Source organism: Lactuca sativa, chromosome 5, assembly GCF_002870075.4.
Source record: "Lactuca sativa cultivar Salinas chromosome 5, Lsat_Salinas_v11, whole genome shotgun sequence".
In the NCBI taxonomy this organism is placed as follows: Eukaryota; Viridiplantae; Streptophyta; class Magnoliopsida; order Asterales; family Asteraceae; genus Lactuca; species Lactuca sativa.
Window position 1 is genome coordinate 50,804,644 of NC_056627.2, and position 22,354 is coordinate 50,826,997.

Genomic DNA, 22,354 nt, shown 5'->3' on the forward strand with positions numbered 1-22,354 from the left:
TAGATGTAAGGTTAAAAGGAAAATAAATAAATAAAAACCAAAATTATGATTGTTTGCAACAGTCAAAGTGGCTGGCCAATCAAATTCAACCAAGGACCGCTCCCTCCGAGAGTCACATCTCTCCCTCAACCGCACCTGGACCGCACCCAGAGGGCGGTGTTTGTGCTTATGTGTCAAGGGGGAGTGCGGTCAAGCCGTGCCAACGCCACTCCGCCTGGTCTTATAACCTAAATAAATTATCCAACTAATTTTATTAATTGTATTATGTGATAATTATATCATTATTTAGTTTAATACTAAAATAAAAACACATAAATGCCAAACAAATATAAAAGAAATAAATAAATACCAAAATGGTGTTGGGTTAGAAAAATGCTCTTAGCATAAACCTGCAAAAATCGGTATTTTCTTTTTCTTTTTTCTTGCAAAAAGGTGTTTCGTAAAAATTCCGATCAAACACCAATGATATACAGAACACGTGCACCAAAACTAAAGAAAATGGTACTACTAAATTCATGGTCAAAATTTTGATTTGAAGCTTCATCACTTGCAACTACTGTGCTGATTCAGTGTATTTATTTGGTTGATGATGAGCATATCTACCACCACCACCACCACCTCCACCACCACCACCACCGTTCTGGTCAACTCGCTGATACACCTCTGAGTTACGTCCCGTGGGGCCCTTTGGACGGTTGGTAAACTCACCCTGGTATCTAAACTCATTCCTACCAAAGCTTCGTCCGCCAAAGTAACCACCACGACCCCTGAAACCGCCACCCCCTCTTCCACCACCACCACCACCACCGCCCTGGTACCGCCCTCTTCCACCACCACCACCACCAACTGACAGAAAAAAAAATCAATTTCATATGGATTCATTAGGCCATTGGATTCAATATTTAAAAAGAAAAAAAAAGATTACGAAACAACTTGTAGTTTACCTCGTGTTGTGGTTCTCTTTTCTTCAACCACCACTTGACGATTGCCAATTGCGATAGAAGGTGCCTGAAAAAGATTACAACATTCTACTTTGAAAAATCCACCCAATTATAGCAATGAAAGTAGATTTGCTATTTTTTTGAATTAGAATGAAAATAACAAGGTTATACTTAATTACTTATACCTTTATCGCACTATGCATGGAATCCAATGACTCGAATTCCACAAACCCAAAACAAAATCCCTGTTGCTGGAAACAAAATACACGTTTCCAAAATTATATATAGCAAATTGATCAAACACATGAGAAGAGAATATAAATAATCAAACCTTATTACTTCTAACTTGGATGCCATTACTTTTGATGGGTCCAAATTTTTTGAATTCCTCCTCAAGTTGTGCAACTGATGCATTCATTGGCAAATTGCGTACATATATCGAGTGACCTTCAACTATACCCCACAAAACTAATAATTAGTACATGTAAAAGAATTAAACACAACAAAATAGCAATATCCTTTTTCCTATTACATCATTGTACTTTAAAAAAAAAATGAAAGTACATTGTTATTTATTATATTTAGCAAAAAAAAAAAGTAAAGAAGTTGATTACCATCATCATAAACTTTGCTGCTTTCAGGAGCATTAACAACAACAGGGAGTGATGTTGTTTCTGGTTCTGGTGAAGGCTTAGCTGGCCTAGGTTTGTGTTGATCAGTGTTGGCAGCAGGGGCCCACCTCAAACCACTTGTCTGAACTGCTGCTCCACTAACCTTGTTTACTCTCACCTGTATATATTATCCATTTCGTTTAATTAAATAAACCAAGGGCAAAAAGTAAAGAGTAGATGATTGAATAAAAAAATTGTAACCCACAATTGAGGCGTATGATTTCTTCTCTTGGGCTGAAGATGAATCTGTTTTCTGAAGATGACTTGTTTCATTCAGACTTGTCTGAACAGAAGCAGGTTCGTGTTCATCCTCAAGACCTGATTCTGACCCTTCATTATCTTCAGGGTCACAAACTTCAGGTCCATTATTGAGATCATTAGAAGCTGAATTTGTAGTAGGATCTAATGTTGGATTATCTGAGACATGAGTTGAATCTGAAAGCATAAGAATATTAGATTCTGTAATTTGGTATATTTTTTAAAGTACAATGTTGTAGTAGGAAGAAATGAAAGTAAAATGCTACAATAAAGAAATCAAAGAATGTTAAAGTTACTTATTTACATGGAACAAACCTGCATTGGGTATTGCAAGATCCACTGGAGCAGTGTCGACAATATCCTCAACAGGTGTAGAAGTTGTATCTGATGATGCACTTTCCTCAACATACCTAAAGACATCATTTTGAACAAAATAGCCTTTTTCTTGTGGAGCAAGAAAGAATGTTTGTGCAAATTTTCTCTTGATGTTGTCTTTCCCAGTTAGGCATCCGGTCACTAGAACAATCACCCCTGACTGATACGAATCTTGTGCATCTGCAGTTTTAATCTCTGCTTTAAAGTTCTTGTAATCAAGGGATTGTATCTTCTCATCAATTGCCTGGTTTAAGTGAATTACACACAAGAGTATAAAAACGCATCATCATCATGTGATAAAGTACATAAACATGTATATCTATCTATACGTGACTCAGATCAAAACACGGCTTAAAGTTTGAGTCTTTTAAAGAGGTTATGAATAGAGAACAAAAAAAGGAACTTACTTGCATTGTTGTTACAGAACTCATCAAGCCATTCCTATCAGGTCTGCTTAAGATGCTTGAATCTTGATAAAACTTATGAACCAATTCAGGAGATTGGTGAAGAATATGGTAGTATTGCTCCACGAATGCATTGCCAACAACTTGAGCACTTGGAAGAACTGCAGCAGGATTTGCTGCCTGTGTTGCCATCTGTAACAATAGTAACACTGGTAACATTCAAAGCAAAATTAAAGTCTTTGAAAGATAAATTGTTGGCATAATAGCTGATCATGAAAAACCATTGCGCATTAAAGGGTATGAATATGATCCTACACACTTTTCATGATCACATATCGCATTTTTGTTTTACCTTATAAACAAGTGTTCTTCTGTTATAGGAAAGTATTTAAAGAACCATATGTCCACATCTAAACTATCCCCCAGCCAACCCTAATTTAGCAGCCCTTATATAACATATGTAATTACGTTTGAGAAAAGAAATGAAAACCATACAAGCTTTTGCATCAAACCCTAATTAACAAAAAACAACGAAATCAAACAATATCCATAATTTCCAAACAAGTACATGCAGATTGAAACAATAACGAGATCTAAATCAGTTAAATAATCTAACGAGCGAAGGCAGAAGTAACAGATATCAAACAACCAGAGTTACTCCAGTTGATCCGTCAGTCGGAATGACAATGGTTAATAAGCGTGAAACGAACAATCAAACCGTCAAATTAAGGTAACTAGAAATGATATAAATCATTTAATTCAAGTGATCAAAGTGTAAACTTCTTAGATCAAAAGAATGATTAGATTTGTTATGAGAGGGGAATCGCAACAGTACCTGATTTGGGCCTCTTAAAAAAGAGAGAAAGAAAGGAGCGTTTGTATAAGAGTGGGATCTTTGAGGGGTTTTATTGTGGATCAAAGGCAGAGGACAAAGAAGAAGAGATGAAAGGACAGAGCAAAGATTCTGAAATTTACGAATGTTCTTGAAAACGAGATCAAATCATACCGAAAAGGAGGTTTTTGTTATTGGAACAAGCAAGTTCCATTTTAACCCCTGTACTTTAACTATTCAATTATTAGTACTTGAGATTTTTCTTTCAATGCCTTACAGTGCTTTGAGTCGAGGTGCGGGTTGAAATTTTTTTTGGGGCGGTACCACCACAATACCGATGGTACCGCCAGGGGCAGACTGTGGAATAATTCATGCCAACGACTTTAGAACCCGTGATAAATTTTGTCTGCGTTATAATTAATTTTCAAAGAAAAAACAAAAGGGCTTTCATGCAACCTGTGACTTTTTCTTTCTACATAACTTTGTATACATATATCCAAAGTAGCTAGTCATTGCAGTTCATTCTCTTACTCAATTCAACGGATTCTCGAGATACAACTAAACAAGTAACTTCTAGCCAAAGACGTAAATCCATGCAAGGCAGTTCAAGTCATAATATTTAATTTTCTTCTCCAGGATTTCAATTCCTAAAGTATCAACAATACCAAAACTATCCACAACATTATTACCTGGTGCAACAATCTTACAACCTATTTAGTCTCAGAGAAAATTCGGGTTATAATTCATTTATGTAGTTTTCTCAAAGGGTTATAGAAACCCAATTTCAATCTCCTCCTCCCGAGGCTTTCCAGTTCCGAGATGCTCAACACGTAGAATCTGAAAGTTCTAGTGACGACCCGACTCCCGAAAGAAATGAACAAGACGACAAACAAGCCAGTGAGGAGTTGTAACCTGTTCCTAAGAACAAACATAACTATACGAAGCGTCATAAGTCAAAGAAATGGGTGGAATTAAAAAGTTGGCTTTGCTAGGTGTTGGGTATTTAGTGTTGCGTCTTTTGGGCCTTTTACTTAGTGTTTTGTGTATCCAGGTTGGGTCTGTCCACCCATGATTAATGATTAGGGTTTTACTATTTAAAGTGCATGCATGCATCGTGTATCAGTTAATCATGTCATTGTAAACCCTACACACCTCTACAGTAGCAATTCTTTATCGAGTTCTTCTGAGGCTGTGATTTATAATCATTCGACACATTCTTGATTCATATTCGTGTTTGATTGTTATTATCTGTTTGAATCTAATCAATCTTTAGAGTTTTCAACTCATCAATTGGTATCAGAGCAGGAGACTGTGTAATCTATATGCATTTCTTCTGTTGAAAAGAGTTTTTAGGGTTTCCATTATTATAGGATATGGTTCAGCCATCATCATTGTTATCGACGTTGATCTTTGATCTTGATATTACATAAAAACCATTTAGTTTACACATCTGATTCCTACATGTTTTATCGATCTCTAAACATGACAGGAGATTCTTACGTTAACTCAATAAATCTTTCAAGCAACATTGGATCTACAACTAGGAGTCCCATTCTTTTTCCCAATGATTATGAAGCGTGGGTGTTGCATTTTGAAGACTACGCACTTGGGCTTGAAGACAATGGCTATTTGATATGGGAAGCCATTACCGTGACGTTTACTCATACAGGAACAAGAAGAGAAATCAAAACTCAAGTCGATTATAACAAGCTTCTTCTTAATGTTAAAGACGTATCACAAGATGAGAAGGACAGGCTGATAAGCAACGTCAAAGCAATGAGAATCATCAGGTTTGCCTTACCACCAGACACTTTTCGTTTGGTTAGTTCATATGACACAACAAAAACCATTTGGGATAGGCTTAAAGAATTATACTCAACTGATGCTGATCTTGAGCATTCCACTCAGACTCTACTGCTTTTAGAGTTTGGAGTGTTTGTATAAAATCCTGAAGAGAGTTTGGATTAAACTTTCAATCGCTATAATCATCTTCTCAGTAGGATGATGAAGCACAAGATTGGATGTGAACTAATCGAGCAAAAAGTCACGTTCATGAATGGGTTGAGATCTGAATAGAAGGCTGTAGTTCCTACTGTAAAAGCGCATGAGCAGTTCAAGAACTACACGTTAGTAAAGCTAGTTGGAGTACTGAGGTCACATGAAGATGAAGTGACGAAAGAAGGGAAGATAGTTTCTGGTGTCTAATCCAAGGAAGTTTGCAAAGAATAACTTTGGTCCCAACAAGAACCGTAACTGGCAGAAGAAGCGAAGAAGGATAAAAAGCTTATGGGGGACTCTGACTATGATTGTAATTATTGTCATGGCAAAAACCATCTGGCTACGGAGTGCATGTTGAGAAGATTGAACGAGAAGAAGGAAGGAGAGGATGATGAAGCTTATTATATCCAAAAGTTGAAGGAGATCAAAAAGAATAAGAACGTTGATAACACCATGTCTGCTTTGATTATGCAGGAAAACGAAGTTGAAGATGAGTTTGGGAGAGTCGAAGTCTGGTCGACTGACTCTGAAGATGAAGAGGTTCACAGACCTACTCATGGAAGGAGCTTCGTAACGAAGGATGAAGTTTCGCAGTTCAATGGAAGGTGTTTGATGCTTACAAGTGAAGTGTCAGAGATGAGAGGCTATGCAACTAATGGTGGACGCGACGTCGATAATTGTTTCGTTGCTAAACCAGTTGCTGAGCAGATAAGCGAATGCGAGTAGGTGATTAACAAGGTAAACTCCATTCTCGAATCTTTTAATATACATGTGTCCAGATATGAAACTGAATTGAACGACTTAAAATACAAATTTTCAAATTTCATTGATAGTTTAAAACAGACTCGCTTAACAAGTTCTAACTTAACCGATCAACTCGGCATGGTTTCGCCGAAAAGTGAAGAAAGACGCATGTGGATTGAAAAGTTGGAGTCAGATTTGTCTAAGTTTAGGGATGAGTCTATTTATTTGCAAAGAGAAAATTTAGGTCTTTTAAAACAACATAACATTTTATGTTTGATTGCCAAAAGACTTTATTTTAATATTACTCAGTTACATCTAAACTGTGATATTGGAAAGAAAATTCACAAGATGATTTTGCCCTTTCTTGAGTTGAAAGAGGACAAAATCAATGCTGAGTGTTACAGGTGTGAATCCATCGTCTCATCAGACGAAACCTTAGATGTATACAGAGTTGGACTGGACAAAATTGAATCTTTCATAAAGTCCAAAGATCACAAAAATATGCTTAAACAACTTTTAGAAGAAAAAGACAAAGAGCAAATTAAATCTGAAACTGTACAAAAGTTTGACTCGTTAAGCACCAAGTTAGATTCAGAAAATAAACTTAATATTGAAAATGTTTCTGAATTTGACGATGAAAGTGATATGATTGAAATCTTTGTGGAGGATGAGTTTGACTACTCTGAGTTTGTTAAAAACGAGCCTCTACCTGCGAAAGTCCTAATCTCTGAAAATTCAATTAAGTTCGCACGTGTTTCTGAAAACAAATCTACAGTTTTAAAAGCAAAAGCAATTGTTTTCCCCAAAGTTCAAATTGTTCCTAGCCAAGTTTTTACAACTAAAGGACTGAACAAAAATCAAACAGTTGAATTAACGTCCATGGTCGAAGATGATAACACAGATGGCTGTGATGAGTTCTTCTGGTCTGCTCCAATCGACAATGCAGACGAAACCAAAGGTCTATCAGAAATGACCTCATGGAAAATGAAGAGCCGATACGTAGCAGAACCCCTAAACAAAGTCAACTCAAGCTACGAAAAGGGTAGTCCAAGTAGGACTAAGAACGTTCCAAGTAACACGTCGTCAATTTGGACCAAAACCCCTACTAGAAAGCCAAAACCTAGGGCTAGCATTCACAAATACTCTAAGCAGTTCGCAGCTCAAAAACGCCAAAGGAATGCAAGATACAACAAGAATCTCAAGGAAAGGAAGCAGTTATGGCAGTTTAAGAATCCCAACTTCGTTCATAGAGAAAAATCCAATCCAAATGCGAAGTCTCTTCACCTGCGAAACCTAAGAATTTTTAACAAAATCATGCTCCATAGGTCTCGAATAAAAAAGTTTTTGCAAAAACCATCATTTCCAAATCATGTGAAACCTGTGCAGAAATCTAACTCTTACTTCTCTCCTAACATGAATGTTTCGCATTTAGCCAAGACTTCACGAGATGTCAAAGGCAAAGGTAAGATAGTTTCGGAGCCTAAAGTTCCTCTAAAAATATCTGAAGCTAAGCCTAAGATAGTTTAGAAAAAGATTGTTAAACAACAAATCCAAAATAAACAAAAGAATCTATCCTCCAAGGATACGAACTCAAAAGACAATAGGATTACTGTTTTTCAAATCACAAAGAAAGATAAAACAACCTTAATAAAATTAAATTATTTGGTTGATCCTACTATTTCTTTTCATGTGGAAAAATCATGAGGGCCCAAACAACTTTGGGTTCCTAAATCTGCTTAACTTTCGCAGGTAATACGTGACGAGCAGTTTGAATCTGAATGGTACATCGACAGTGGCTGCTCGCATCACATGACAGGTAGGAAGGAGGAACTGTGACAGTTCATAGCACTAAAGGGTGACGACAAAGTGAAATATGGCAACAATTCACTTGGTGAAATCAAAGGTTATGGGGTGATAACCAATTGAGAGTTTTCAATTCGCAAGGTCACCTACGTGGAAGGACTACAACACAACCTAGTGTTTTGCAGTTGGTGGTGAGGACAGGATTGGAAGTTTCATTTGACGACGAAGGATCGGAGATAATCGAAAAGAAGTCTAAAATTGTGCTTGTGAAATCAAAACTGTAACGCCTGCAGATCCGGGCTAGTCAATTTAGAGGCAATAAGGGTCGAAAACGACTTTTCGACAAAAGATTATTTAGAATAAATAATTTGAACCAAGTTGTAGTATATGTCACGAGGTTTTCGTACATATAAAGAACGCCGAAATCCGAGTTATAACAAGGAAGTTATGACCCGTCGAAGTTTCGCGACGAAACCGACACGTCATCGGGAAGCGTAAATAGTGAATTTACGATAGAGCGAGTTTTAGCCTTAGCGATATAAAAGAAAGTTGTAGAATACGTTAAACTAAGAACATCAATAAAAAAAACGCCCAAATCTGACTTCGTATGAAGAAGTTATGATTTTTCGAAGTTCCGGATTAGCGGTGTACAACCCGAAATTCGAATATTAGATCGAGTGATTTTTAGCCGACACGACCTAAACAAGAATCGAAGATCTTGTTAAGAGTGGCGTAACGAGAAAAAGATGTGCAAAAACGGACGTCGGATGAAGAAGTTATGAGGATTTAACGGGCCAATCCTGTTCCGGCCTGTTAATAATATAAAATTTAAAATTGAGTCAAAATTAGCCGACGTAGTCTAAATGAAAGTTGTAGAGTACATTCCCACCTTCGCGTGGATATAAAGAACATCAAAAACAGAGCTCGTACGCGAAAGTTACGAATTTTTAAAGTTGAGTATGCAAATTGCGAAATCTGATGCGAGATAGATGACGTGGCCTCATCGCAGCCGTCCATCGCTGATCACAGAGCGCCCTTCGGATCACGCCACGTCGCCTTGCTTTGCCTTACGCCCCGCGTCGGAGTTCGGTATGCCCAGCGTACCCTCGGTCCTTATCCTCTTCCGAAGTGCGAGACAGCTAGATGCAGCTGGACCCTATTCGAAGTTACGTCCCGCGTAGCCAAGGATTACGCCCAGCGTAGTCCGAGGCCTCGCAGGGTATAAAAAGGGGGCGAGGGTTCCGCATTTTTCACACCTTTCTTCACTCTCTCTCTAACTTCTTTCTCTCTCTAAGTGTCCTAAACACTTCTAAACCCTAGGGAACCTCCCTAGCACCCGAAGGAAGCCCCGAGGCTCCCAAAGTCCCGAGAAAAAGGGTCTTTCGGTTTCGAAACGCTGCTCCAAATAAAGTCCCGGTTTTCGATAAAATTCGCTGTAAGTGAACTACGCTTACGCAATTTTTAATATAGCTTCCAAATAATTATAGTAATGTTATTAGGTCCTTAAAATAATTATTTGGGTTATTATTATGAGTTATATTGAGTGTTATTTAACGCTTATATAATAATAATAATAATAGTCAGACTATTAATTTGTCGCAGTTATCGTTAGACTAAACCCTAGTGGTGTTGATACTAGGTTTTATCGAAGGAAAAATTGTTTTGAGAGTATTGAAGCGCTGTTCGAGTACTCAGTCACCACCTTTCAAGTGAGTGCATGGTCCCCTTCAACTTACACATAGATATGAAGTATTTACTATGTGCTATGTGTGCATATTGTCTGTTTACTTGCTGTCTATGCTTGGTGAAAGATTTTATACATGTTTTAAATGATTTAAACTATATATGTATGTTATATCTACGAAAATGTTGGGGTAAAACATGGGTAGATATAATAGATGAAATATGAGTTGGACGAGGAGTTGAGAGGTGATATAGACCATGAGGTATGGGTGAGAGGTGTACGATGTGAGAAGCCTTTTTCCTAAACGATGTCCCGTCATTCAGCAGAGTATGGATGACAACCACAGACTATTCTAGACAGTCCAGTGGAACACTAGCAGGCTCGCAACCTGTAGGTGTTGTGAACGATGTGTTCACCTGGTGTACTCTAAACCTTGGTGACCATGCAGACTTGGTGCCTAAACCTTGGTGATCATGCAGACTTGATGCCTAAACCCTGGCGACTATGCAGACTTAGTGCCTAAACCCTGGCAACTGTGCAGACTTAGTGCCCATTGTGTAAACCATGGCAACGATGGACTTCGTGCCGATTCCTTTGGATGATCCTTAGGAACGAATGAACGAGGAATAAACTGATTCTTAGGGTAGATCCTTAAGAATAGAGAATATAATGGGGATGGGTAATGGGGTTTAATTGCTTGATTGTTTAAACCTAATAATTATATTATTGTGGGTTGAAAACCCTATGTACTCACCAGGTTTCCCAACCTGACCCACTCAGTTTATTTATATCACAGGTGTTGATATGAAGTCACATTACACTGAGCGATTTAAAGAGATGTAGATCACTAGTGTAAATGAATGTAAGTTTTGTTTATGCTTATGTTTCTGTATTAACGATGACATCCCAAACGTTTTAAAATGAATAAAATACGTTACTTCGAAAATGTTTTAATAACGTATTTATCGTGTTTTTTCTGGGAACAAATTCTGCAACATTTTTATTAAAAGAAGTACTCTGATTTTTATAAAGCATAAACAAAATCGGTCTTTTCTGGCCGTAAAAAGGGGGATGTCACAAAAACGCAAAGGAGAAATGTATCCGCTGAATCTGAATCCTATCAAAGGGAAGCCAACAATTTGCTTACTTGCGAAAGCTTCTACTGATGATAGTTGGCTATGGAACATGATACTCTCGCATCTCAATTTTAAAGATATCAACAAGATCGTTCTTGGTGATCATGTGCGAGGTTTACCACTCCTGAAATTTGACAAAGAATATCTATGTGCAGCCTGCAAAATGGGGAAACAAAGTAGGAAGAGTCATCCAACGATTGTAAACACGAAAGTCATTTGTGGTCCTACTGCAATTGAAAGCATTGGTGGTAATAGATATATTCTCATAATTGTAGATGATTTTTCTAGATTCATTTGGGTTTATTTTCTTAAACAGAAATCAGAAGCCACTCCTAACCTCAAGGACTTCATAAAGCAGATAGAGCTTCAACTGTGAAAGCTGGTTCGTAACGTTCTTAGTGACAATGATCTGGAATTCAAAAACCACGTGTTTGAAGAATTCCTGGCTGTGAAAGGAATAACTCACACATTTTCAGATCCTTATACTCCTCAATAAAACGGGGTAGTTGAAAGACGAAATCGCTCATTGTGAAAAGCTGTGAGGACCATGTTGTCATTCACAAATCTTCCACTTTACTTCTGGGCGGATGCGATTGGAACTGCTTGCTTTACCGAAAACCGATCCATCCTCAATAAAATTTCTCCGTCACCTCAAACAAAATTATAAATAATCAAAAACCTAATGTCAAGTTTTTCCATATTTTTGGTTCCAGGTGCTTTATTTTTAACTCAAAAGACAAAAAGGAACAAATTCGATGTGAAGGTTGATGAAGGTATTTTCCTGGGGTATTCTCTAATTTCTAAAGCATATAGGGTTCTCAAAAAAAGGTCCAAAAGAATTGAAGAAACCTACTATGTTACGTTCGATGATCATTACATGAAGAATTTTTAGAAGAATGATAGTCCTACACAGGAGATCTTTCCTAAACCGAATCCCGCAACCATCCTACTCTCCAATCTTTACGAGGAGTTCCTGAACTTATTCGATGAGCCAGAAAAGGCTATCTTCTCAGAGTCCAAAAGAAGTAGACACCAAGGAAGACAAATTGACGAAAATCATTGATGATGCTACGAAAGAAATGGAACAAGAACACTCCACTACGAAAGATCCTGAAGTTCCAGTTCAACCTACAAATGCGAATGTTACATTACAGGGTGAGGGTTCTACTTCAACCTCCTTATCTGATATATCTGTTCAGGGGGAGAACGAAACTCATGAAGTTAGCTTAGATCCACCTTTCCAGGGGGAGAATCCGAATTCATAAGATGATATTCATACATTATTCGAGGGGGAGAATGGAAATATGAATGATGATTCAGATGTACAATCAGAGTTTGAAGAAGTGAATGCAGAATTGGATCCAACATATGATCCAAATTACCCTCCATTGACTAAATGAACCAAAGATCATCCGAAAACTCAAGTCATAGGAGATTCGTCTTCAATTGTTCTTACGAGAGCTCAACAAAAGGCGAAGTGAACTGCACTATTCTCTAAAGTGGAATTTTGCATGTTCAATTTGTTTATCTCCAAAATTGAACCTAAAAATGTTCAAATTGCTCTTGATCACTCTGACTGGGTACAAGCAATGTAGGAGGAGGTCAATGAATTCAAACGAAACAAGGTCTGGAGACTTATTCCCACTCCAAAGGATGCATCTGTAACTCCCCAAAAATCATGACCAAAAATTTCATTTTTAATTAAGTAGCTTTAAAATTGTTTACTGAAAACATCATTAATATCATATCAACCCGTAATCTCATAAGTCAAATATCATAAAACATGTCGTGAAATACTAATAATGTCAGAGTACAATCCCATGGATCTCAAAATGTGGAAACCATATGTGTGTGTGATGTGCTGCTACCATGCCAGCTCCTTTCCCTTCGATGTAGAGGTACCTGAAAACAAAACTGAAAACTATAAGCACGCAATTTAGTGAGTTCCCCCATCATACCACATACCATACAATAACATATATAGCCAGACATATATGGGTGTCGGCCTCCCCTTCGGTCTATTTCAACCGGATATAGGCTTAGCATATCTGGGTGCTAGCCTCCCCTTCAGTCTATTTCAACCGGATATCGGGGACTATTTCACCCTACCACTACCATATAGAATTATAACATACTGACACATTGAAATAATAGATAATGACATACCAGACAATTATCACACAGACAATCATCTAACTACAAGCTTCTACTAGTGGGTCGGCATTGTAGCCTTAGACCCACTTCTACTGGAAGGTAACTCACCTCGTAAAGCTGAGTGTCGAATCTCACGAAAAGTAATCTCTAACAGGTGCTCCGATGACTCCCGGCCACCATAATCATAATAACACTCAATCAGAATCTATAACACTACTTAGGGTAAAATGACCATTTTACCCCCTTGGCATAACTTAAACCATTCCTAAGGCCCAATTCTAACTTATTAAATCCAATGCACCCATGGCCCATCAAAGGCCCCCTAAGGGCCCACTAATGGCCCAATTTTCAAAATTGGGCCCAACCTTTCAAATGGGCCTTTTCAGAATTCTAATAAGTCCTTAGCCCAAAATGAAATAATCTCGAGTGGCCCAATATGGCCCAAAGGACCAATACTTCTAATTCCGAATTCCCAGGCCCAGAATTATACCCCACAGTGGCCCACAAGCCCAAAAGTCTAGGCCCAAACATTTAATGTGACAGCCCGAAATTTCCATTCTGAACAAACCATATCAAGCCAATAGAAGTAGAACAGTTACAGTGAGAATTCAGACTTCAAATATAAGTTTGGCAGTTTTCAGGATTTACACTTAAGGAGATATTAGGAGAGTGGATGCACTAGGGTTTTGTGCAACACTATTATTCCAATACTCTAGGATATTAGAGTTCATTCCGGGAATAAAAATATTTTCTGCCAAAAATCCCAGGACTATATATAGAAAACTGAACCAAATAGTTCATTAGTTACATTTCCAATTAGAGAAAAGCCAAAATTCTCTCTCACGGATCTTCGGTTTTTTATCCCAAATTGTGAGTAACTCTTTCTAGTAGTGTTAGAAAGCTTTAAATGTGTTTATAACATAGATTACATAGCTAAATCATTCGATTTAGGAGTTTACTCCCCAAGGTGTTCTTGGGCGGTAAACTCCCGAAACCAAGCCTAGATTGTCCCCCGTGATATACTACTGCCTTGGACTTGTATAGGAGTGTATTAGGGACATGAAATCAAGCAAGAATCACCCAAGTTTGGGAGTTCACGGCCCAAGAGTATCTTAGGCCGTAAACTCCAAAAAGCATGCTCAAAATGGTGCTTTTAAGGCACCTAAGGCTTAGACTTGATTTTAGACATGTACCCTAAAGTGTTTAAAGCCTAGAAAACATAAGGAATCACAAGTATTAAGGAGTTTATGGCCAAGACAAGTTCTTGGGCCGTAAACCCCTATAAAGGGGTCAAATGACACCCTAACTCCTTCCTTATGCCTAGAACCCAACATAGATCATAACCTTGAAATGTTAGAGACTTGAAAACACCATAAACACCCTCCCAAGGGAGTTTACGGCCGTAAACTCCAAGGGAATATGGTCCCAGGGCCGTAAACTCCTTAAAGGAGTTAATAGGAAGCCCAAACACTTGATTTAGCCTTGAAATAATTCACCACTAGAGTTGTAGTAATTCTAAGCTTCATTTAGTGACCCTAAGGAGAGTTTACGGCCAGGAGTTTACTACCCTGGGCCGTAAACTCCAAAACATATGGTCATTAGACCTTAAACTCCCATTAGAGGCCTTGCACTCCTTTGTTGCAACCCATTAGCCTCCTAGCACTTGACCAAAAGTGTTTTCCTCGCGTTAAAATGTTTATACTTGTATAATTAGTGTTTTAATCACTAATTATTTATATACATATGTCTTCATATGTAATTAGGATCATTGTGTGTGTCTAAAGTCTTCACTTGACACCAAGCACTTGTCCGATCCTTCCTTACGATAACAGTCCGTTCAATTCCAGTCACTTACTACAGGTGAGTTCATACCCCTTAAATAATGTTTTAAACTATTTTTAAATGTTTTATGGGGGGGGGGGATACAAGTAGAATTATGCTAGTTATTATATCAATCACATGTGATTAATAAGTAGAATTATGCTAGTTATTATATCAATCACATGTGATTAATATGCAGCATTCAAATGATTTACTACACATTAGCCGTTTTACCAAACAGTTTCCTTCAAATGATTTTTATAAACATTTTATATGTTTTAAAATCTTTATTACACTGTACATTTTACTCTGTATATCACATTTCAAACTTATTTACAACTGTGTTTCAAACAAATGTTTCCTTATACCTAAACTGTTTTATCAAACCTATGCCTTCAAACTGTTTTATAGATTGACATCAAGTCGATTTTTTCTAAAGATAATAATTATGATCAAATGTTTTACAAAACTTATTTATGCTTTTATATTATAAATTGCATGCCTCTATATGTATAATTATATAAGAAATGTTTAAAAGACTTAGGAAGGCTATCCACCCTATTTCCTTTTCGCGCTTGAGATGTGGTCTGGTGGGATATCGGGTATTCGTCCGAAGGTCGTTTAAATATTAGTTATATATCATGTGACATATATAGTCATAAAAGGTCCTTCCAGTTCATCCCATGCCCTTGGGTAGCAAGGGTATACATCCATGTCCATACGTACCAGTTAGATTACTAGTAAACTACCATTTGGGTAGTTTAGGAAGATACTAGAACTATTACTAGAATGCGATATCATACAATGAATCAGTTCATTCATGAGTCTATACTTGCTAGATAGAGAGCACATACATTACAACTAGAACATTTCATTACTATGAGTACATATACAACTATACTAGAGAAGAACATATACAACTATACTAGAGGAGAACATATACAACTATACTAGAAAGAGAACATATACAACGATACTAGAACGATTACATTACTATACTTGCTAGGTAGAGAGCACGTACATTATAGCTAGAACAGTTCATTACATTACATATATATGAATACGTTAATTATTGTGATGTGTATCGGAGCATGCCTTAAATGTCATGGACCGAGTTGTAGCCAGAGTCTCTTGAAGGGAGAGCATGAGTTTGCGTATAGATCTATACTGGATTGACTATCCTACACCTTGCTGCTAGCTACAGCGGGACCTGCAGGTCTGCGGGTGCCAAACGTCATTCCTTATTACGACCATTCTTATGTCGTTGTTACCAGTCAATAGTATGGTACAATTAATCACATGATGCCTTAATACAAATCCGGTTTAAGGTAATTAGTACAGCAGTAGTTCTTATAGCGCTACGTTTTAGTACTACATTAATTTTCCCTGTACACATATTTAGTGATCTTTTCACTTAAACTATAAATGTGAAAACTATATTTTTGTTAATAATAGTTACACTTGGGAAAATTACACACTTTTACATGACACGAACATTTAGAACAGTTAAGTCTTGGTAGAAGACTTCATTCAGAACAGTTAGGTCTTGGTAGAAGACACCCTTATATAATAGTAGGAATCATAGGGATTTCTAGAGTTTTTCAAACGTTTACAGTTGTTTTACAAACATTTTCATACTTACAGTTCATATACATTTACAATACTTACAATTCATTTACTTACAAATTTTGACATACAAATTAAGACACTAAAATACTTATGATCTCACCAGCTTTAAAGCTGATACTCGCTTTCAAAATTACTTGTATCCTCAGGTCATCATAGACAGGTACCGATGCAAGGATTAGGGAAGATGGAGCTCGTTGAAGACTCATCTTTCATTTTGATTTATGCTTTAGTGTTTATCAAATTTTGACAGAACACACTTGTATAATAATTATATTATTAATGCAATGGATGATGTTGTTGCTTGTTTACTACTTTTCATTGTTGTGATACTGTACATGACGTCCTCCGCCCCAGAACGTTTCCGCCGTTCTTGGTTTTGGGGTGTGACATTTAAGGCCCAAATAGCCCAAGGTAGCTGTAACGACGAGATTTTCAAAACAAATTTTTCATTTTTCAACAACCATATTTTTAAATATAAAACATTCTCAAAAAGTGTTTCACAATAGTTATTAATCAACCATGTCCCCAGGATTATAAATCAAATCTCTTCTCGGTGTGTACGGTTCATGTCGGCGCCTTCCCACGGTCCTCGCTAGTACCTGAAACACATAACACAACAACTGTAAGCATAAATGCTTAGTGAGTTCCCCAAAGTACCACATACAACACATACGCCACTCGAGGCTACTGTACGACCCTCCAGCCGATGTGTCTCAGCGGGACCCTCCAGCCCCGTAGCTCATTGGACCCTCTGGTCCGGTCATAGCTCGTTGGGCCCTACGACCCAGTCTGAATCGTTAGACCCTCCGGTCCGGTCTATACAATTACATATCATACATACATCACATAGGACATAATCTCATACATGGCACACAATCTCATACATAGCACATAAGACCTTTCGGTCAACTCATAATACCAATCTAGGTAATGTATAGTGAGAAGACTCACCTCGTGTAACTCGGTAACTCGGAAATCTCGGTCTCCGTGAAATAGGATCTAGCCTCCGCCTAATCATACGAAAATAAACACTCGGTATCAACACAATTCCCAAGGCTAGACCATTCCCTCTCTTAGCACTCTTAGGAGGGTAAAAGACCATTTTACCCCTTTCAAGGCTCAAATACTCTAAAGTTGACCAACCCTAAAAGTCAACAAAAGTCAACGGTCAACCCTTTGATCAAACTCACCGAGTGCACAATTGTGACTCGGCGAGTTCAGTCATGAACTCACGTCCTCAAAACCCCAAATGACTCACTGAGTCACTTCCCCAACTCAACGAGTTACCATCTACGTGATTTATGGGGGAAACTCATCCTACTCGCCGAGTCTGTTCTTGGACTCGGCGAGTTCAAGCCATGCTCAAACTCAAATGACCATCTATGGTCAGATCTGATCCTCTAATCCATAGATCTAACCTCCCCAAGCTCAATAAACACGTAAAGGTTTGAACTTGATACACATGCAACGTCTAAATGACACTGCTTGATGATTTGGTCCCAAATACAACACTCTAAGTTCATCTCTACCATAACCTAACATAAAGCAAGATGGATAACCTTCTCTGGACCACTATGGGTCCAGATCTGAAGTCTAAACATGATAAGGGACCTTATTCTCAACAAATCAACCCAATAAAGGGCATAGGAAACCCTAGATCCATGGATGCCTTAACAAAACAGAAAGAGGGTCGATATGCTACCTCAAAGATGACGCCCTCTGCTTAAAATCCACGAATATGCAACTTCCTTGGCCTCCTCAAAGCTAGAATCAACTTCTTCTTGCAAAACAAACCCACAAAGGTCCAATAATGGCTTCTTCTCTCTCACAATCGCTTAAGCACAATAAGGGTTTCTCTCAAGGGTCTGGTAGCCGCAAATGGTGGCTATAAGCCCCTTTAAATAGGTCTCAAACCCCGGGGATTAGGGTTTCATTAAACAGCATGGACTCGTCGAGTCCACGAATGGACTCACCGAGTCCGCCATTAAATCAGTATGACCATCCGCGCTCCTACTCGACGAGTCTGAGCGCCTACTCGCCGAGTCTCTCTCCAGAAACTCAATATTAAAGCATAAATAAGATACCTAGGAGTCCGGATGTTACAATTCTCCCCCACTAGAATCAAACTTCGTCCTCGATGTCTCATTCCGCAAATAACTCTGGATGCTGCTCACGCATGTCGCGCTCCGGTTCCCAAGTCAGCTCGGACCCCCTCCGATGTTGCCATTGGACCTGCACCAGGGGCACTTCCTTGTTCCTTAAAACCTTGACCTTCCGATCCATAATCGCAACCGGTCTCTCAACATAGTTCAGACTCACATCCACCTGGATATCCTCTAACGGTACCACCGCCGACTCATCGGCCACACACTTCCTCAACTGCGATACGTGGAAGGTGTCATGAATCTGACCTAACTCCGCATGTAACTCCAAACGATAAGCTACTCTGCCCACCCTCGCGATCACCTCAAACGACCCAGTATACCGAGGCCCCAGCTTGCCCCTCTTCCTGAAACAGATCACTCCTTTCCAAGGGGACACTTTCAGGAGCACAAAATCACCGACCTGGAGCTCGAGTTCGGATCGTCGCCTATCCGCATAACTCTTCTGGTGACTCTGAGCGGTCAATAACCTCTGTCTGACCTGCCGTATTTGCTCTGTCGTCTGAAGCACTATCTCCGTACTACCCATCACACATTTCCCTACCTCGCCCCATCAAATGGGGGTATGACACCTCCATCCATACAATAGCTCAAAGGGTGGCATACCAATGCTCGAGTGATGGCTGTTGTTATAGGAAAACTCAGCCAAGGGCAAATACGTGTCCCAAATCCCGCCGAAATCCAGTACACATGCCCGAAGCATGTCCTTGAGCGTCTGAATCGTCCGCTCGCTCTGCCCGTCGGTTTGTGGGTGGTATGCGGTACTAAAATGCAGCCTCGTACCCAATTCCTCATAAAATTTCTTCCAGAATCTGGAAGTGAAACACACATCTCGATCTGAGACGATCGAGATCGGTACTCCATGCCGCGATATCACCTCCCTAACGTACAACTCTGCCAGCCTCTCCACGGAAGAGCTCTCACTGATGGCAAGGAAGTGAGCACTCTTCGTCAACTTGTCCACAATTACCCAAATTGCATCGACACCCCTGGCAGTCCTCGACAATTTGGTTATAAAATCCATGGTGATCTGTTCCCATTTCCACTCGGGAATCTCTAACGGCTGCAACTTACCATGCGGACGCTGGTGCTCGAACTTAACCTTGCGACAGGTGAAGCACCTTTCTACGAACCATGCAACATCCCTCTTCATATAGGGCCACCAATACTCCTTCTTCAGGTCCAAATACATCTTAGTGGCCCCGGGTGGATCGAGAACTTCGATCTATGCACCTCCTCCATCAAGACGATACACGTTCCGCCCACAAACGGTACCCAAACCCGACCCTGAAAGGTCATAAATCCTCGACTATCGGTAACAAACTCCGATATCTACCCGATCACTCGCTCCCTCTTGCGGTTTTCCGGTCTCACGGCCTCCGCCTGGGCCCCTCGAATGGTGTCCCATACCGGAGTCATCACTGTCAATCTCATGCAAACATCTCGTATCGGGGCGCCCTCCGCCCTACGACTCAGGGCATCAGCTACAACATTAGCCTTGCCCGGGTGGTACAGGATCTCGCAATCGTAATCCTTCACCACATCCAACCATCTCCTCTGGCGTATATTCAGGTTGGGCTGATCCATCAAATACTTCAAACTCTTGTGGTCCGTGTATATAGTACACCGAACCCCATACAGATAGTGACGCCAGATCTTGAGGGTGAACACCACTGCCCCCAACTCCAAATCATGGGTGGGATACCTTGACTCATGAGGTTTCAGCTACCTCGATGCATATGTTATCACATGCCCCCTCTGCATAAGCATCGTGTCCAACCCTGATATCGATGCATCATAGTACACCATAAAATCCTCCATCCCTTCCGGGAGTGCGAGCACCAGAGCTTCGCATAATCTCTGGCGAAGTGTCTCAAATGAGATCTACTGCTCCGGACCCCATGAAAAAGCAACACCCTTCCGGGTCAACTTGGTGAGTGGCACGACGATCTTAGAGAAATCCCTGATAAATCTCCGATAATAACCAGCCAACCCAAGGAAACTCCTGATCTCGGTAGGTGACCTCAGCACCTCCCAACTCATCACCGCCTCGATCTTTGCCGGATCGGCCAATATCCCCTTCTGGTTAACGAGGTGCCCTAGGAACTGGACCTCCCGTAACCAAAAATCACACTTGGAGAATTTGGCGTAAAGCCTCTCCGATCTTAGAACTCCGAGGATCTCCCTCAAATGCTCCTCATGCTGCTCTCTGGATCTCGAATACACCAAGATATCATCAATGAATACGATCACCGAATGATCCAACATCGGCCTGCACACGCTGTTCATGAGATCCATGAATGTTGCGGGTGCATTGGTGAGCCCGAAAGGCATCACCACGAACTCGTAATGCCCATAACGAGTCATGAATGCTGTCTTCTGGATATCTTCATCTCGAACCCTCATCTGATGATATTCCGACCTCAAGTCTATCTTGGAGAACCAAGACGCACCCTGCAATTGATTGAACAGATCGTCGATCCTCGGTAACGGATAACGGTTCTTGAGCGTCAGCTTTTTCAACTCCCGGTAATCAATACACATCCGATGTGAACCATCCTTCTTCTTGACAAAAAGGATCGGCGCTCCCCAAGGTGAGCTACTCGGTCTAATAAACCCTTTTCCCAGCAGATCCTGAAGCTGCGAGGATAATTCCGGCATCTCGGGCGGCGCAAGGCGATAGGGTGCCTTGGCAAAATGTGCCACCCCCGGTACCAAGTCGATACGAAACTCCACCTGCCTCTTGGGAGGCACACCCGGCAACTCCTCGGGGAAAACATCAGGGAACTCCCGCACAATCGGGACCTCATCAATCGAACTTGGCCTCCCAGCGGCCACTCGCGTGTCCATCACATAAGCCACAAATCCCCTACAGCCCAGCTGCAAACTCTGCCTCGCCCTAGCAGCCAAACAAAATGCTGACTTAGGACGGGTACCCTCATTGTACACCGTAAGTACTCCCCCACTAGGGTCTCGAATCGTCACCAGCTGACGCTCGCAGTCTATAATAGCTCCAAATTGGCTCAACCAATCCATACCCACTATGACACATACGTCCCTCATCGTAATCGGGACTAGATCGATCGGGAACCCCACACCGAAGATCTCAAGTCTACATCCTCGTATCACCTCCGTGGCATACACTGCTCGCTCGTTAGCTATAGAAACTCTCAGAGGTCGACTCAAGGCCTCTCGACAAATACTTATATGACGACTAAAAGCTAACGACACAAAAGATCGACTCGCTCCTGAGTCAAATAGCACTAAGGCATGTAAAAAATTCACAAGAAAAGTACCTACGCATAACATGATATAAGCATAATATCTCAGACTCAAATAAATAGAGAGAATAATACATACCAGCCACAACGTCGGGTGCTGCGTGGACCTCCTCCGCTGTCAGCTGGAAGGCTCTCCCATGGGCCTTTGGTGCCTCGGCCTTCACTGGCCGAACCTCGATAGCCCTAGCCACAGGCGCAGATCCCTGATGTAGCTGAGGGCACTCGGCCTTCCGATAGCTGGTCTGGTTGCAATGGAAGATAATAGAGAATCCCTTGGGGAAATCCCTCGCGATATGCCCCTCCTTTCCGCACTTGTAGCATACCCCTGCCCTGCACGACCCCTTGTGACTCTTGCCGCACTTCCCACAAGTGTGGCCCTTCGCGCTCCTAGATCTTGAATCAGCGGGCTTAGCCCGCTTGGCTGCCGGCTGAGACTGAGCCGACTGCCAATCCATCCTCTG

General features: G+C 40.3%; 1 protein-coding gene across 2 annotated transcripts; it reads right to left on the bottom strand.

Moving 5' to 3' along the window:
* Positions 1-359: 359 nt before the first annotated feature.
* Positions 360-3,654, bottom strand: LOC111905007 (nuclear transport factor 2). Of its 2 annotated transcripts, none has more exons than XM_023900686.3 (9): positions 3,485-3,654; positions 2,653-2,841; positions 2,186-2,489; positions 1,818-2,047; positions 1,556-1,730; positions 1,273-1,394; positions 1,127-1,192; positions 945-1,008; positions 360-846 (listed from the first exon to the last, which is right to left on the bottom strand). In XM_023900686.3, exons 2-9 carry the CDS (start codon positions 2,839-2,841, stop codon positions 554-556), a joined length of 1,443 nt encoding a protein of 480 aa, XP_023756454.1. In that variant the 5' UTR covers positions 3,485-3,654; the 3' UTR covers positions 360-553. The 2 variants fall into 2 exon arrangements, with proteins under 2 accessions (XP_023756454.1, XP_023756453.1); XM_023900685.3 differs by having other exon boundaries at positions 2,653-2,858.
* Between the last annotated feature and the right edge of the window lie 18,700 nt (positions 3,655-22,354).

Coding starts and splice junctions, on each gene's coding strand:
- LOC111905007 (XM_023900686.3), bottom strand. CDS start 2,841: ATGGCAACACAGGCAGCAAATCCTGCTGCAGTTCTTCCAAGTGCTCAA. Junction 1,395..1,555: donor CAGCAAAGTTTATGATGATG/GTAATCAACTTC, acceptor TGTGGGGTATAG/TTGAAGGTCACTCGATATAT. Junction 1,009..1,126: donor CCATGCATAGTGCGATAAAG/GTATAAGTAATT, acceptor AATCTTTTTCAG/GCACCTTCTATCGCAATTGG.